This window comes from Onthophagus taurus, chromosome 6, assembly GCF_036711975.1.
Source record: "Onthophagus taurus isolate NC chromosome 6, IU_Otau_3.0, whole genome shotgun sequence".
NCBI lineage: Eukaryota > Metazoa > Arthropoda > Insecta > Coleoptera > Scarabaeidae > Onthophagus > Onthophagus taurus.
Genome location: NC_091971.1, coordinates 11,905,256 through 11,920,606, shown reverse-complemented (window position 1 = coordinate 11,920,606; position 15,351 = coordinate 11,905,256). Strand labels below are relative to the sequence as shown.

Genomic DNA, 15,351 nt, shown 5'->3' with positions numbered 1-15,351 from the left:
TATCAATTCTAACCTAATTTTTATTAATATTTTAAACAATTTGAATTCTTTACAATTAGAGTTTTTTTAATTTAATTTTATGTTTTTTATATTTTTATATATTTGGGTTGTACCTACATTGGTGCCACCTGTTTTTGCAAAAAGAAAACAATAACAAATCAGGTAGGGTAAATTTTATATGTTAATATTTCATTTATATCAGGAATTTGAATCTATAACCAGTAATGAGTAACCAAGTTAATAAAAAAAACAGTAAATAATAATATTTCGATAATAAATTTTAAATTTAATAGCTTTTAAGTAGCACCATCTTTTGACAGATTTTTTTCATCACCCGCAGATTTTTTTATTATTTCAGTATACTTAATAAACTATAACTAAACTAAACACGACATAGAATTTTTGAAAAATAATGCAAATTAAGTTTACACTTTCCTGAAAATCAATAAAAATTTAAATCAATTTTAGTGTCATACACTATATAGTTAAGCTAATATCCCATAGATGGCAGTATCATTATACAACCTAAAATTAAACAATTTGACCCACAATTTCCAAAAATTTAAACAACTTTCACAATTTAATTATTCATAATTTTGTTAGAAATATTTATGGGTGTGACATTCCTAAAAAGTTTTCAGTGATAATCTTAAGTTGAAAGCACGTGATTGATAATAATTGATGGCAATTGATGCATTGAGGTAAATAAAAGTAATAAAAGATAACGTAATTCGAAGGTTATGATGTATTTTTTTTTCTAAATTAGTTTTTCAACAATGTTATCGAAAGATATGAAAAGTTTATTTTTAAAAGTGGGGGCCAATCTCAATTTTTTATGATCTTGCGTCGTTTCGATTAAAAAAAAATAACATTATCGCATTTGCAAGATAAGATCTCGCTGCAACGTGGTTTCGAAATATCGCCACAAAAATAAACCACAAATTTAGACTTCGCAACAGCTCTAAAAAACATTGTGATCTTGAATCTAACAATAGACTCTAACCTTGTCCTCAACTAATGAACTTAGGTCATTAAAAAAAAAACATTAATTTTAAAATTAAACAGTTTCCTTTGTTAGAATCAACTTGTTGCATATTTAATTTAATGCATAAAGTGTACAAAGGCCAAATTTTAATTTTAAAAATTTTTACATAACTGTTTATCTATAACGATCCCCACTCATTTGAAATTTTATGTGGAGTCTCTCCAGCGACGCCGCTGTCTCCTTCTCCTCCACCTGTTTTTTATTAGCGTAGGGTTGGAGACTTTGAGACATAAATGTTCGCGGTGTGAACGGGAGAACGTAACATAACCTCAGTTAAGTCTCCTTGACATATAACAACACGGTAGCCCTTCAAATCAATTTATACACAACATTTCGATCGCTTGATTCTAGTGCAACAAAAAGTCTATTTAAACGTCATTACAAAATCTGAGAAAACATGAGAAACAATATTATTAATTACACAAAAAACTTCTATAACAAATCATTTAGAAGGGCTACGCACGTTATTTTCGATATGGATGGACTTATATTGGGTGAGAAAAATAACATTTTTTTTGATTTTTTTTTTGACAGATTTATGTCAATATGATTTGCGCGCCTTCTAACGGCTTTATGGATTAATTAATACAAATTTGGCGCCTAATTTAAATTTAATTCTTTTAAGATACTGAATGCATTTATACGAAGGTTATTAGCGATATTGCTCAAAAATTTGGAAAACAATACACCAAAAATGTTCGGATTAAATTACTTGGAACCGTTGAAGCCGATAGTAGTAAAATAGCCGTTCAAGAGATGCAATTACCCATTACATGGGAAGAGTTTCGAGAAGAATTTTCATTAAAATCAAGTATTCAATTGAGGAAATGTCCACTTATGCCCGGTAAGAAAACAAATTCTTAATATAATTTAAATGTTTTGAGTAAATCAAAAAAATATATAATATATAATTTATAAATAAAGTAAAATCTCGATGTAATTAATTAATACGGGGAAAGGAATGTCCATTATAACCAAGTTCGTTATATAAAAAAAATTTAATTTGCACTTTAAACCGTTTGAATGAATTAACATGAATAACAACAATCTAGCGCTGAATAACAACTAAAAATATAACTAACACTAGACCTAGAAACGTTCGGGTTTAGCCGTCTTAAGAGACATAGGGCTAAACCCGAATGTTTCTAGGTCTAGTGTTAGTTTTAATGCTAGTGTTAGTTCTTGTTTTAGTTGTGATTCAGCGCCTAGAACTAGAAACATTCGGATTTAGCTGCACGTTTCTCAAGACGGCTAAACCCGAATGATTCTAGTTCTAGGTGTTGTGTTAGTTTTAGTGATAGTGTTAGTGTAAAACTAGAAACATTCGGGTTTAGCCGCACGTCTTTCTAGAATGATTCATGAAGTTATAGACGAAAAACGTCATCGTGTTTTTCGCCTATAACCTGCACCAGCTGACCACGATAATCAGAAATGTGCAATTCCATAGTTGAACATACAAGTTTAGATAAACAATAATTTGAAAATACATTGTTAATGCATCGACGTGACCCAATTGTGATCCTAATCGGCAAGGAAAATAAATGCTTCATTCCAAAGTCATTCATCAATTCTAGCAGTTCTCTTTTCTGAGAATTATCGTCAATAAAATTGATATTGAAATCTCCAGATACGAACAATAAGTGATTAGGAAAGTTATTATCGAGGAAAAGCATAGCTTTAGCTAGTTTGTCAAGAAATATTTTAAGATCACCGTCATAGCAAGCCATTACTATTGTTTTCTTATTTATGAGTTCTACCGTAACCATCTCTACGTGTAATTCAACATTCAAGACTTTAATTTGTTGTATTTCTCTAGATATTATATTTTTGGCCGCAAGCACACCAACTCCTCCATGTATTTTGTCCTTACGACAATAAATCGCACCCTATACATGATTTGTAGTCCTGAGAACCTGATCTTCTCGCCACCAATGTTCAGTTACACATGTGACGTCAACATTGTGTTCGTTTAGTATTGATTCAAGCAAATCAATTTTCCTATTTAGCGACTGCGTTTATGTTCAAAGCGGCCCTTTAACCACCACATCTTTAGGCCAAAAGCTATCATGATTTATTTTTTCCAATAGGTCAAAATCAAAACCAACCTTATAAGACTTTGTAAGGCTTTTATTGTTATTATTTTTTTGAATTTCTTCTACGATGAAAACATTGTGACTTATTTTTGAATTTAAATATTTGGTTACGTTTTCAACAGTGGTATTTCCATTCAACTTACCAACAAAAAACCAGACCTTTTTTTCCGCAGCTTTCAAAATTGAATTTTCATTAGTCTCAGCTTTTCCGGTAATCTGACTTTTCTGGTTATCTCTTCGATTTTTGTTGCGATTTTTATTAATATTTTTCGCTGGTTTGTGAGATTCTACTTCATTCGCAACGTTCAAAGTTTGTTTTTTTGGAACTGGGTTTACGATCTTATCTTTATTTAGTGTTGATGTTGTTTTCGTTTGAAACTGCTTGTTTACCTATTCGGATGAACGCATCACAAATCCCAGCATCCTATTAGCTTTAGCCACAACTTCAGCAACAAAAAGTGTTGATCAAAAAGTAATTTATTATCTAAAATGATACCTAAGTCTTTAATAGAGTCGACGCGATGCAGAAGATGGTAATGCAATCCGAGAGATTACTAATTGGAGAAAACATTTGAAGGTCGTCAGCATACATGAAATTACTGGAGTAAGTGGTAGAGTAGAGTGGTATAGCACCGTGGTAAAGTCACTCTACCAGTTGCCGTCCCCCACCACAGCTTTCCATTCTACTCTACCGCCACTACCCTAATAAAAACAGCGTTGAGCTAGTCCAACATAGAAAACTTTGTGTCGTTGAAGTATTTAGCTTGTTTGTGTAAATATGGAGTGGTCTGAGACAGAAACTATTAAATTAGTAGAATTGTGCATTGATTATAAAAATGAAAGCAAACGAACATTTGCGTACGAAGCAATAGTAGCTGAAATGGGCAAAAATCACTTTGGAGTTGCTGAATTAAAACAAAAAAACCTTAGATGTACATATAACTATGAACGTTTAAAGGTCAAGATATCAAATAAATCTGGAGCTGGCGTTAAAGATGTATGTGTATCTACACTAAAATGGTTTTAATCATCTCATTTTTCTACGTCATCTTTAGCACAGTTCTGTAATTATTGCTAGTAGCTAAGAAAATCAGTGCCATTTCTAATTTTATTTGTGGTGTTAAAGCATCTCGCAACATTGTATCGCATTACTTAATTTTTGGAGCTACCATCTTTAATAGTGTCTCAAAATGTCATTCGCATACACAATCTGTACTCTTCTATATCTTCTAAAGCAAGTTGCATTAAGAGAACTGAAGATGCCTGTTTCTTATCCACTTTCTGCATCATTTTTTTCATGGTTCTATTTTCTTTTCCTAACAGCTACAGTCAAAAGATCAGCTGCACATACCAATGCTTTTTGTACAGCTTTTTTTAAGACTAAACGACAAAACTTTTGTACCATACTATTTTCAATTTATGTGAAAACTGGCACTCTACCAAGAAGAATAAAGTCCGCTAATTCTACTAATGAAGTTTTATATATATTTTTGTGTATGTCTTTTTGTCCCAGGTTGAGTTCTACTCCTCTTTCTCACTTGTTCAAGTTTTGTACAAAGTTTTTAGCTGTTTTATCAATAAACTCTTCTTCCATAGTAGTGACTCACAGTTCTAAATGAAGTTTGTTGTTTCTGACATACTGTTTTTATGTTGAAAACTGTTCTTAGATGCTTGTTTTGAAGAAGTTGCATTCTTTTAATGACCTGTTTTGTTTTGTAATGTTAATCCATACGCCGCATGCATAAATTGTGATAGGTAGCAGTATTTCCAAGTTATGATGTTTGTTAATTAAGACAGTATCATCTGCATACATTGCCATAGATGCATCATGCGTGTCTATTGCACCTTTTGCGAAGATTTATCACTAGATAACGACTGAGAGCATCGTATTTCCTTGTTGATGACGAAGACATATTGGAATTCCTCTAGTAAAAATGCCCATCGTGCCTCTCAATCTGTAACAATCACAAAGTTAACACCTGGTAAGAAAACTTGAAATCTTTTGACACCTGCAATGATCGTCAGTACCTTCCAAACTGTAACGGGAATTTGGATTTAGCATCATTTTGATAGATCTACGATGTGACAAAATGGTCTTGAATCTTCCAAATGATTAATTTTGGCTTATTCCATAAAAAGAATATTAATCTACTTTAAACAAATCAGTTAACGACTTGTATTTTAGTTTCTATTTTTCTAGAACGCGCTTATACTCTCTTTTTAACTTAAAAAATTGATATTTTCTCATTAAACTTTACCCCCTGATTTTAAGCAACCTCTAACCCTTTTTCCAATTTATCCAACGCATCAGCTAAGATTATGATATCATCCATGTATGTTGACATGATTTCATCCCTTATCAAATCTTTACTGGTGAATTGTTAAGGCTAAATCCTGTAGTTTTAATTCAATGATAAATATATAACAATCTAATGCTGAGTAACAACTTAAAAATGTTTTGTCTGTTATATTTATATCAGAAGTCTGTTGTATCGAGGTTTTACTTTAAAAAGATAATCTGTTTGTTATTTTTTAACCTTGAGAAGGTCAAAATGATATTAAAAAAATATTTCTTCTAAATAATAACATCCAAATCAAGACTTTTTATTTAATTTATTTCTATTTTTAGGAGCGGAAAAATTAATTCGTCACTTAAAAGCTAATAAAGTCCCCATAGCAATAGCAACATCATCAACACAAGAAAGCATGGAATATAAAACAGAACACTTAAAAAGTTTTTTCGATTTGTTTGATCATAAAGTTTGTGGTGGATCAGATCCAGAAGTGCGCCAAGGAAAACCAGCACCTGATATATTTTTAGTTTGCGCAAAACGATTTCCTGATAAACCCCACCCAGAAAAATGTTTAGTTTTGGAGGATGCTCCAAATGGGGCGAGAGGTGCAATCGACGCTGGTATGCAATGTGTTATAGTTCCAGATCAAGATGTTCCTCACGATTTATGTAATCATGCTACTCAAATTATCCCTTCACTCAAATATATAAGGCCTGAACACTTCGGATTACCACCTTTCACTTCATAATATAAAGTCATGAGATAGATGTTAAAGTTTAGTTGGGGTGATTAAATCTGCAATTTATGTTTTGCAATAAGTGGATCAAGTTAACCAAGCTAACTTTACTTAAAGCGTTAATAAAAGAGAAGAGGAGATAATGACAAATACAAACTGATAGACTAGTCAAACGTTAAATCAATATTTATTTGGTATACATTAATAACATTTTAATACAGTACCTAGCGATCAGAAGTTGTTTTATTTATTATTATTTTGCTACCTGTTCTAATTTTGTATAAATATCCTCCGCGGACATATTTTTTAATGAAACACTAGTTTCTTTACCCTTTTCTATTAACAAAAATAAAAATAACATTCTATAATAATATTTAGTAATACTAACCATATCTCGCCCAAAGTTTGGGTTCTACACTTGAACATTCCCTAACTAATATAGGAAAAGTAGGGTTTTGACTCTTAATTCCAACATAAAACTTCTCAACAAATTCTCTAAAAATTATAAAGGACTTATTACATAACCTCAATTTTATTCGGCTTATTTTTAGGTTATTTTACCGCGCCCCTTTGCTTGTTTCACCGCGTTGGCACAAATGTAATCTTAATTCCTTTAATCTTGAACCAAACTTCAAAGCTTTAGAACCCATTTTAATTTAATTTTTATTATTAAATTCTTTAACGTAAGTTTTGACTTTTGACAGAAATGTCAAATCAACAATGTGACCAACTTAAACAAATAACAAAAGAAATCTCCATATTTTTTGATTAATTATTTATTTATTAAAGAAATATAAAATTTTCTTTTTTTTTACATAATTCTGTTAAAATTTCGTGATAATTTCCACGATAAATCATCTTGTCCGAATAATTTGCTCGGTACCGCCGATTTTGATTTTAAAGACATCTTTGCAGCTTCAAACCCAACAGACATACAAATTTCTTCGCTTAATCCTTTTAACATCGAACATATTAACCCGGCAACTAAACAATCACCGGCCCCACTAACATTTATAAATTCGTCTACAAAATCACCCGGATAATGTCTTATTTGGAGATCGGTTTCTTTTTCTTTTAAAAATAAAGGTCTACAAGCATCTGCATATCTTGAAATCACCAAACCATCAGCTCCTAAAGTAACGATAACATTATCAACGTACTCCGCCACTAACTTACAAATAAAAACTGCTTCGTCTAATTTATTTTTAGGTGAATTCCTTAAATTAACACCCAATGTTCTTGCTATGTGTCTTAATTCGTTTAAATTGGGTGAAATATACTTTATTGATTTCCAAAATGGGGTTTTAAATGGTTTTTCCGAAACGATATGGTCGGTTGGTTCAAAAAACACTGCAACAAAAACATAAAAATTAATAAATTTTAAATTTCCCGCTGATTTTATTTTAAAATTTTTAGTTGTACCAACCGTTTAAAATAAAAAAAGCGGTTGTCATAACAAACAGACAATTCAGAGACATGGCAACTAAAACCAAAACGGGTATTTGTGCTATTACAACCACCGTAGTTGCATTTTTATTCATATTAATCGCTTTTTGTACCCCTTATTGGCTCGTAAATGATGGAAAAATTCCCGATCCACAATTCATTAAAATTGGTGAGTCATATCAAAACAAAGTTGGAAAGGAGTGGCCTTTAAATATTGTATTTCTTAATTTAACGGTTTATCTTTTAGGTTTATGGGAAGTGTGTTTTAATAATTTCAAAGAATTTAAGCACCAATATGATACAAAATTCTTAGGGTGCTGGTGGGTTTTTGAAGAAGAATACTACATCATCCATGATTTTCTTTTACCAGCATTCTTTATTGCCACCCAATTCTTTTTCACCCTTTGCATGACTTTATTATTAGTTGCCGCGTTTTTAACATGGATGTATTGTTTTTGTAGTCGCGATCATGATAAATATTTACTTTTATTATTAACAATTGGATCAGATTTAGTTTTGGCTGGTTTCTTTGGAACCGTTTCTTGCTTAATTTTTGGGTCAAATGGTGACCGACGAGATTGGATGCCTTATTGGGAACATAATGATTTAGGGTGGTCGTTTGGTTTAGCTTGTGTTGGTTCATTATTGTTATTCCCAGCAGGGGCTATGTTTTTAGTGGAAGCTAGACGAGTTAGATATCGAAAATTAGAAGCGTCAAGACCATCTTTACAATATCAAATGGATGAACGTAAACCACATCATTCACAAATGTATTAAAATTAAGCGTTTTTCTGTATTGAATCTACTTATTAAGTGTAAACCGTCCATTTTGTTTAATTTTTATTAATAATTTTGGTATTTAAAGTGTTAAAAGCGACCATAAAGGAGTATTAATGTTTATGAACAAAGTGTTGTATATTAATGTTGAATCTTGATTGAATCTATTTTTAAAAGTGCCTTAATTTGTATTATTGGGCAAATTTTAACTTATCTTTTTTAATTAACTGACTATTCTTTGATATTATATTTTATATAATGTGTACAAAATAAATTATTTTTAAAATCTGACTTAAAATGAGTACTTTTTAGAAAAAAAAAAGTGTAATTGAAGTTCAACTTGAGAAAACAATGTGACCTTTCCTCTAATCCAGCGATTCCCAAACTGTATTCCGCGAAAAAGTGTGAGATTAATGGGAAAAATCTAAAGCTAAACATGTTATTGCCTACCACAATTCGAATTTATTTTATCATTTAAGAAGATGTGCGGAAATACATCTAAAATGCGTTTCTATTAGGGCTATTATTTTGTTCTGTGCTCAAAAGTAAAGAAGTGGTTTTGGTGTAATTTCTCACTGCTGTGCTTTAAAACTATTAATTTTCATTGCACTTGTTATATTTACCTTATTTTTAAAATTGGTAAGTAAATATAAATTTTTTACTAGTACACTTTTATATCAACATTACTTATACTTTTTTTTTTTAGTTCAGAGGAGTGTTTTCAAATTGAAGCGCCAAAAAGAAGGGTTACTATTGGTCAGTTTTAAGCAAAAATTACACTAGGAAAATTCGAGATGTTGCCGGCCGCCTAGAAACATTTGAGTCTCAACCCAACCCAACCCGCATGATTCTAGTTCAAGGTCTAGTGATAGTTCAAGTGATAGTGTTAGTGTCTAAAGACGCACGACTAAACCCGAAACTTTCTAGTTCTAGGTCTAGTGTTAGTTCTAGTTTTAGTTCAATAAAAACATACAACATAGTATTATCTTATGCTAACTAGAACCACTGCCACTAGAACTAACACAAGACCTAAAACTAGAATCAATCGGGTTTAGCAGCACGTCTCTCAAGACGGCTAAACCCGAATGATTCTAGTTCTAGGTCTTGTGTTAGTTCTACTGATGTGCTAATATAAAACTAAAATTAACACTAGAGCTAAAACTAGAAAATGTCGGGTTTATTCTCCACGACTTAGTGGTTTAGTTCGGAAACGTCAAGCAAACTAGGAACACTACACCCTGTGTAAAACTGCACATTCATTGAACTACTTTGAATGAAACCTATTTTGTCTTCGACGCAAACTGTTTCACTTCGTCAAAAGCAAAGTCTTTTCCAGATTAAATTTGTGCAAACTTCGCACTTTGGAAAGAAAACGCAGTCTCAGAAAGACTGCGTTCAGAAAGCATTGTTCGACAAACATAACATAATAAGCATAATATATTTTTGTTTCGACATCGATTTGTCTTCAGCTAAGGAAGTTCGCCAGAACATAGCCTCTGACAACTTTAGGACAAACGTGGTTGTTAAAAGATGAAAGCTTACTTTGAGCAAAATTCGTAACTCCACAAACCTCAAAATCTCTTTCGAGTTTGAACTTAGTTCTTTGTCTTACAATTAGTTAAGAGTAGGTACGCTAAAAAAATTGATTCATTGCAGTTATCCGACAACACTGTTTCGCATCACATTGCCTATTTTTCTGCTGATATAGAAATAGAGTTAATTAATCGACTTAAACTTTGCAATGAATTTTTGTTACAAATAGATGAGTCAACAGATGTCACAGGTCTCTCTATTTTACTGGTATTTGTGCGCTATGTACAGGATGTCCAAATTTCGATGGGTTTGCAGGGTATCTCAGTTATTATGAAAGATAGAATGTTGCGGCTTCCGCGAACCTGAGCTACTTTTTTGTGAAACTTACAATGGCGCAAACCAGTCTTTGAAATTTACGATTTTCAGAAACCTCTCCTGTACGGCAAATGTGTGTCACCGTACCCATACATTATTAATTATTCATAATTGTTGAAACTGTCATTTTTTGACATTTAAAGCTGTCAACGGCGTTATTTCGGTGTCTACTTTGATTGTAATTACTGATTCTCGATTTTTTCTTATACAACCATATGATTTGTTATGTTCATCGTATAGAGGGACTTATACTGTATCAAAGTATGCAAAAAAAAATATGCATCCCATTTAAAATAACAATGTTGGTTGCCATAGCAACGATACAAACAAGCAAATACCGACAAAAAATGCGCCACGATTAGTAATGATACTTGTATTTGAAACATTTTTCTTTAAAACCACAAATGGCGAAGTTATTGGCTATATTACAGACATTTGACACACCCTATATACAGGGTGATTCAAAAAAACCGCTGAAAGACTTCTAGAGTAGATAATACATGAAAAATGAAGATGAATATTCTTAATATCCTCCTTAACGAGATATAATGGGATATAAGCTTTGATCAAAGCAATAGTTTTTAAGAGAAACACGTTTGTAGAAAATTTATGAATCCAATCAAAAATTGTTGCTTTAATCAAAGTTTTGTAAGAGACCAATTGATAGATAATTGATCACTTTACTCGAGAATACTGCACGTTTCACAAAATTAGCAGTGGCGTTGAAAATATTTTTAAAAAAGGGTTTTTTATTGCAGATAATGTTTAATTTTAAAGAAACTTTGACACCCTTATATCTCGTTAAGGTGGCATTTGCAAGCCCATGTATATTAAGACTTTTCATCTTAATTTTTGATGTATTACCTGCCCTAGAAGTCTGTCAGCGGTTTTTTGAATCATCTGTATATAAAAACCAACTTGATTGGAAAAGATGTACCAATATTTGTACAGATGGTGCATAAGCTGAACAGATGATTCGTATATTGGAAGAAGCTACAAATGCAACAAGACCTCATTGTATTTTGTACAGACAAGCACTAGTAACAAAAAAAAATGTAAAGTCAAAGCTGTTACAGTCCAGATTATTTAAAATTGTATGTGATGAAATAGGAAGCCACTTTTATTACACACTGAAGTAAGGTGGCTATCCAGAGGAAAAGCGTTGTCGAGATTGTTCGAATTCAGTAGCGAGTTATTGGTTTTCTTTTCTTCAAATTTTTGGCAAAATTTTGTGGAATTTTTAACAAATCTAACATGGCTAATGATTGTAGCTTATTTAACGGATATATTTACTAAGTAAATATAATCGTAAGTGCAATGAAATAAAGTTGTTGTTACAAGGAAAAGATATATCTGTCATTCATGTTGCAGTTAAAATTACGGGTTTCAGACGAAAATTGACGTTTTGATATGTACATATTTATTAAAATAAATATATTATACTATAGTTCATTTTTTTTCTATAATACCTGTCAAATTGTTGTAAAGTTGGCAAAATTAACAGGGAGTTTTGTTTTATCATGTTTTGAAGTAAATATGTCACATTGATGTTTGAGCTTTCGTTATTCAAAAAGAAAAGGTGAATAAAAAGTGTTGTGGGGTGTTTATTTGCCATTTATTTACCTAGAAAAGGTATTTTATTCTATTAATTACTTTGTAGCACGTTTTTACAACAAATATGTACTTCGTTAAAATCGTATTTATCTAAAGATTTATTAGTATTTTAACCTCAACTATTTAGTTACTGAAAATGTTACTAAAAATCAGGAAAACAACATAAATTTTATAAGGGTTCTAGATAATACCAACAGAAACCCTAAATAATTTACATTGACAAGTATTATAGAAAAAAAACGAACTATACTATTTTCTTAACCAAATATACAGTGTGTCCCCGAATAGGTGAAACGACTCTTATAAAATGTAAAATTTTTTCGATATTAATTGGGGTCACTTTTTGGGGTTTAGCCCTGCTTGGTGAAAGACTAATTTTGAACATACTTTCAAGTTTTAAAAAACAAGTGAGTGTTGACACTGAAGCGAAAACTCCTTGTGTGTCAGGAAATGAGATTTTTACCAAAGTAGGCCGATCATTCCGAAAATTTGTATATGGTCATAGTTTTTCGTTCTGAACAAAACTTCTTAGTAATACTTTCACGTACTGTAAACAGAAAAGGTACTTTACCTGCCACAAAAAGAGTTTTTCTTTCACCGTCCAAGCTCACTTGTTTTTTAAAACTTCAAAATATGTTTAAAATTAGTCTTTAATCAATCAGGGCCAAACCCCAAAAAATTACAATTAATATCGAAAAAAAAATGTTACGTTTTATAAGAGTCGTTTACCTATCCGGGGACACACTGTATATGTGTTAGCATCATTTACACCCAGAGATGCCAGATGTCCCATGGAAGAACGATTTTTCTTTGCTATCGTTATTACAAAAAAAAGGGTCGTTACAGAAACAATAAAATCATAATTAAAGAAATGTAAGGAAATCTGTTTGGAAATAGTTATTGGAAACTTTTGTCCCAACCCAAATTGAAAATCTGGCATCCATGTTTACATCTGACATTACTTTACTGTTCCGTACAAATTTTAGAACTTAAGAAATGTTCCACGATAAAAAAAAGTTTGGGAAACACTGCTCTACACAACTCACTAATTAACTTCTCCAAACGCATTCTGAATCATCAAAAATCATAATAATTAAAGCTTCCGAATGACGAACAAAAATGCCGCCATTATAATACACTCTTTCATAACATTGCTTCTTAATAAGACATTTTCTTTGTTCAAAACATCCCATAAAAATTGTTTTAAATTTATTTATTTTTTTAGAGGAATTTTTCTATCCCACGCATTATAAAACGTGCTACATATTCACTTTCTTAGCCATTTCCCCTACCACACCACACCTGACCCAGGAATTGTGTCATAGATGAATAAAACCACCTCGAGTTAGCGTCGAGGCGTGTCTTGTTAAATCCGACGAAAACTTTGCGGAAAATTTTTATTACCATGTGTGTGTGTTTTATCTGACGAAAAGAAATCTTTTACAATTTAGTTTCACCGATAAGATAAGGTTTTTTAATCAACGAAAACATGGAGGATAAGGTGAGTGCGTTGATCTTTAATGTTTGTAAACAAACCTAACTAAAGCGTTTATATAAATTCTTTAGGAAAAAAATCGATCATTGGCCGGAAATGTAGCGATTGGTTTTTTCGTCTTGGGAATGGTTTGTGTTTGTGTAGCTTTTGGGACACCTAATTGGCTTGTATCAGATCCTAGAATATCAGGGGCTCGTTTGGATAGATTTGGTTTATGGACACATTGTTTCCGTTCATTAGGAGACCCATATGATGTTTATCAAAGAAGATTTTTCGTTGGTTGTAGATGGATATATGATCCTTTTACAACGGGTTATGATAACTTAAGAGGCTACCTAATACCCGGATTTATGGTTGCAACTCAATTATTCTTCACATTATGTTTTATAAGTGTTTTAATATCAACTATATTGATTTTGATCTATTTTTTGTGTTGTGGACCAGAACAGAGAAGGTAAAAAACTAATTTTATTATCTATCTCTTTTTGTTCTTTTCATAAACTTCTTTGACATCATTAACATACTTCATGAATACTTGTATTATGTAAACAGTTTAGTTGAAGGTGATGGGAACAATATGGTATTTCACAAGATCGTTTGGTATTCCACTAAACAATTGTTACATACACAAGATATTCATCATCACTATAAAAAAGGATTTTTATTTATCTTCATTGTTTTAACAGATTTATTCATCTTGTTCGAATCATATCTTGGTTACTATTTGGAGGAGGACTTTGTGGAGGAATAGCAGTTATAGTTTTTGTCACAACAGCTAATAGACCTGGTTGGATGCCTGGTCATGACAACAACTTCTTTGGCTGGTCGTTTGTGTTAGCAGCAGTTGGAGTTGTTGCAATTTTAGTGTCTTCCATTCTGTTTTTCATCGATTTGCATATCAGCGAAAGGAAGAAACGCGCATTAAAAGAATCTCAGGCAAAATTCGAAATGCAGGCCGAAACTAAAGCTTAATTATTAATTCCGTCCTTATATCAAGCAACAAATCCGTCCAGTACTGAGGTTTTATTTTTATTTTTTTATTATTATTAGGTTAAAATGACTAAAAAGTATTGTATGTATGTAAATATTGTTGAAATATGTGTTAACATTTTTAAGCACATAGTTTATTAAGCAAACAATTCCTTTTATAATTCAATTTTTAAACGTAAATGAGAGCCTTATCAATGCCTTATATAATATATAAATAGAATCTCTACATTTCATTAGATCGTAAATTTTTGAAACTTTTATGATTTTATAAGAATTTTATTTACAATAAACATTTTATTAAGGGATTTTGTATTTTATTAAAAAAAATAATTATTATTTAATTTGTAACCCTAAGATTGAGGTTATATGTCAAATCAGTCTCTTCAAACTGTCATTTTTGACGTTTAAGTTGATGTATTTTTTGTATAAATTATCCAATTAATAATTATCACTTATTAAAGAATTTTGTATTTTATTATTCTCTGAGAAATACCATAATTTTATTAAAAAAAATAATTATTTAATTCTTAACCCTCACATTGAGGTTAAACGTCAAATCAGTCTCTTCAAACTGTCATTTTTGACGTTTAAATGTCAAATTTGCATGAGCATATTAAAATCTATGTTTTATTTATTTAATATATCAAATTGAGTTGTGAGGCGAATTCAATGTTATGATTAAAAGATTACAACTTAAGTTTCTATTTCAAAGTATTCAGAAATCATCCCAAACTAAAATTCAAGGATAAATTCAGGTTAAGTACTCAGCTGCTGTTGCAGAGAAATCCATGGATTTGTAATGCCATAAATGCTGAATGTTGATATGGAGGATTTCAGAATAAATGGGATTTTTGCTCAAGGGCTACTATCATAAAGACAGACAGAAAGATTTTGAAGAATAATGATAATGTACCACCTTGAATGTTGGTCTTTAACCCCTTGGGTTTTTTAAC

The 15,351-nt window shown here is 31.3% G+C and overlaps 5 protein-coding genes across 5 annotated transcripts in view; 3 read left to right on the top strand and 2 right to left on the bottom strand.

The window, feature by feature from the left end:
- Positions 1–1,182: 1,182 nt before the first annotated feature.
- On the top strand, positions 1,183–6,405 carry LOC111424313 (probable pseudouridine-5'-phosphatase). Its single transcript, XM_023057813.2, has 3 exons — positions 1,183–1,539; positions 1,671–1,889; positions 5,768–6,405. Exons 1-3 carry the CDS (start codon positions 1,443–1,445, stop codon positions 6,178–6,180), a joined length of 729 nt encoding a protein of 242 aa, XP_022913581.1. The 5' UTR covers positions 1,183–1,442; the 3' UTR covers positions 6,181–6,405.
- LOC111424314 (NADH dehydrogenase (ubiquinone) B8 subunit) lies at positions 6,340–6,892 on the bottom strand. Its single transcript, XM_023057815.2, has 3 exons — positions 6,730–6,892; positions 6,557–6,663; positions 6,340–6,504 (listed from the first exon to the last, which is right to left on the bottom strand). Exons 1-3 carry the CDS (start codon positions 6,816–6,818, stop codon positions 6,422–6,424), a joined length of 279 nt encoding a protein of 92 aa, XP_022913583.1. The 5' UTR covers positions 6,819–6,892; the 3' UTR covers positions 6,340–6,421.
- Positions 6,893–6,926: 34 nt separating this feature from the next.
- The window catches only part of LOC111424376 (uncharacterized), a 125,116-nt gene continuing 116,691 nt past the window's right edge, over positions 6,927–15,351 (bottom strand). Inside the window, exon 7 of the mRNA XM_023057881.2 lies at positions 6,927–7,518. Coding sequence (XP_022913649.2) covers positions 6,980–7,518 — 539 coding nt within the window. The 3' untranslated portion in view covers positions 6,927–6,979. The remainder of the gene's footprint in view (positions 7,519–15,351) is intronic.
- Positions 7,617–8,682, top strand: LOC111424381 (claudin kune-kune). The gene is made up of 2 exons (XM_023057887.2): positions 7,617–7,783; positions 7,862–8,682. Exons 1-2 carry the CDS (start codon positions 7,645–7,647, stop codon positions 8,389–8,391), a joined length of 669 nt encoding a protein of 222 aa, XP_022913655.2. The 5' UTR covers positions 7,617–7,644; the 3' UTR covers positions 8,392–8,682.
- LOC111424380 (claudin family member sinuous) lies at positions 13,097–14,703 on the top strand. The gene is made up of 3 exons (XM_023057886.2): positions 13,097–13,414; positions 13,480–13,862; positions 14,095–14,703. Exons 1-3 carry the CDS (start codon positions 13,403–13,405, stop codon positions 14,378–14,380), a joined length of 681 nt encoding a protein of 226 aa, XP_022913654.1. The 5' UTR covers positions 13,097–13,402; the 3' UTR covers positions 14,381–14,703.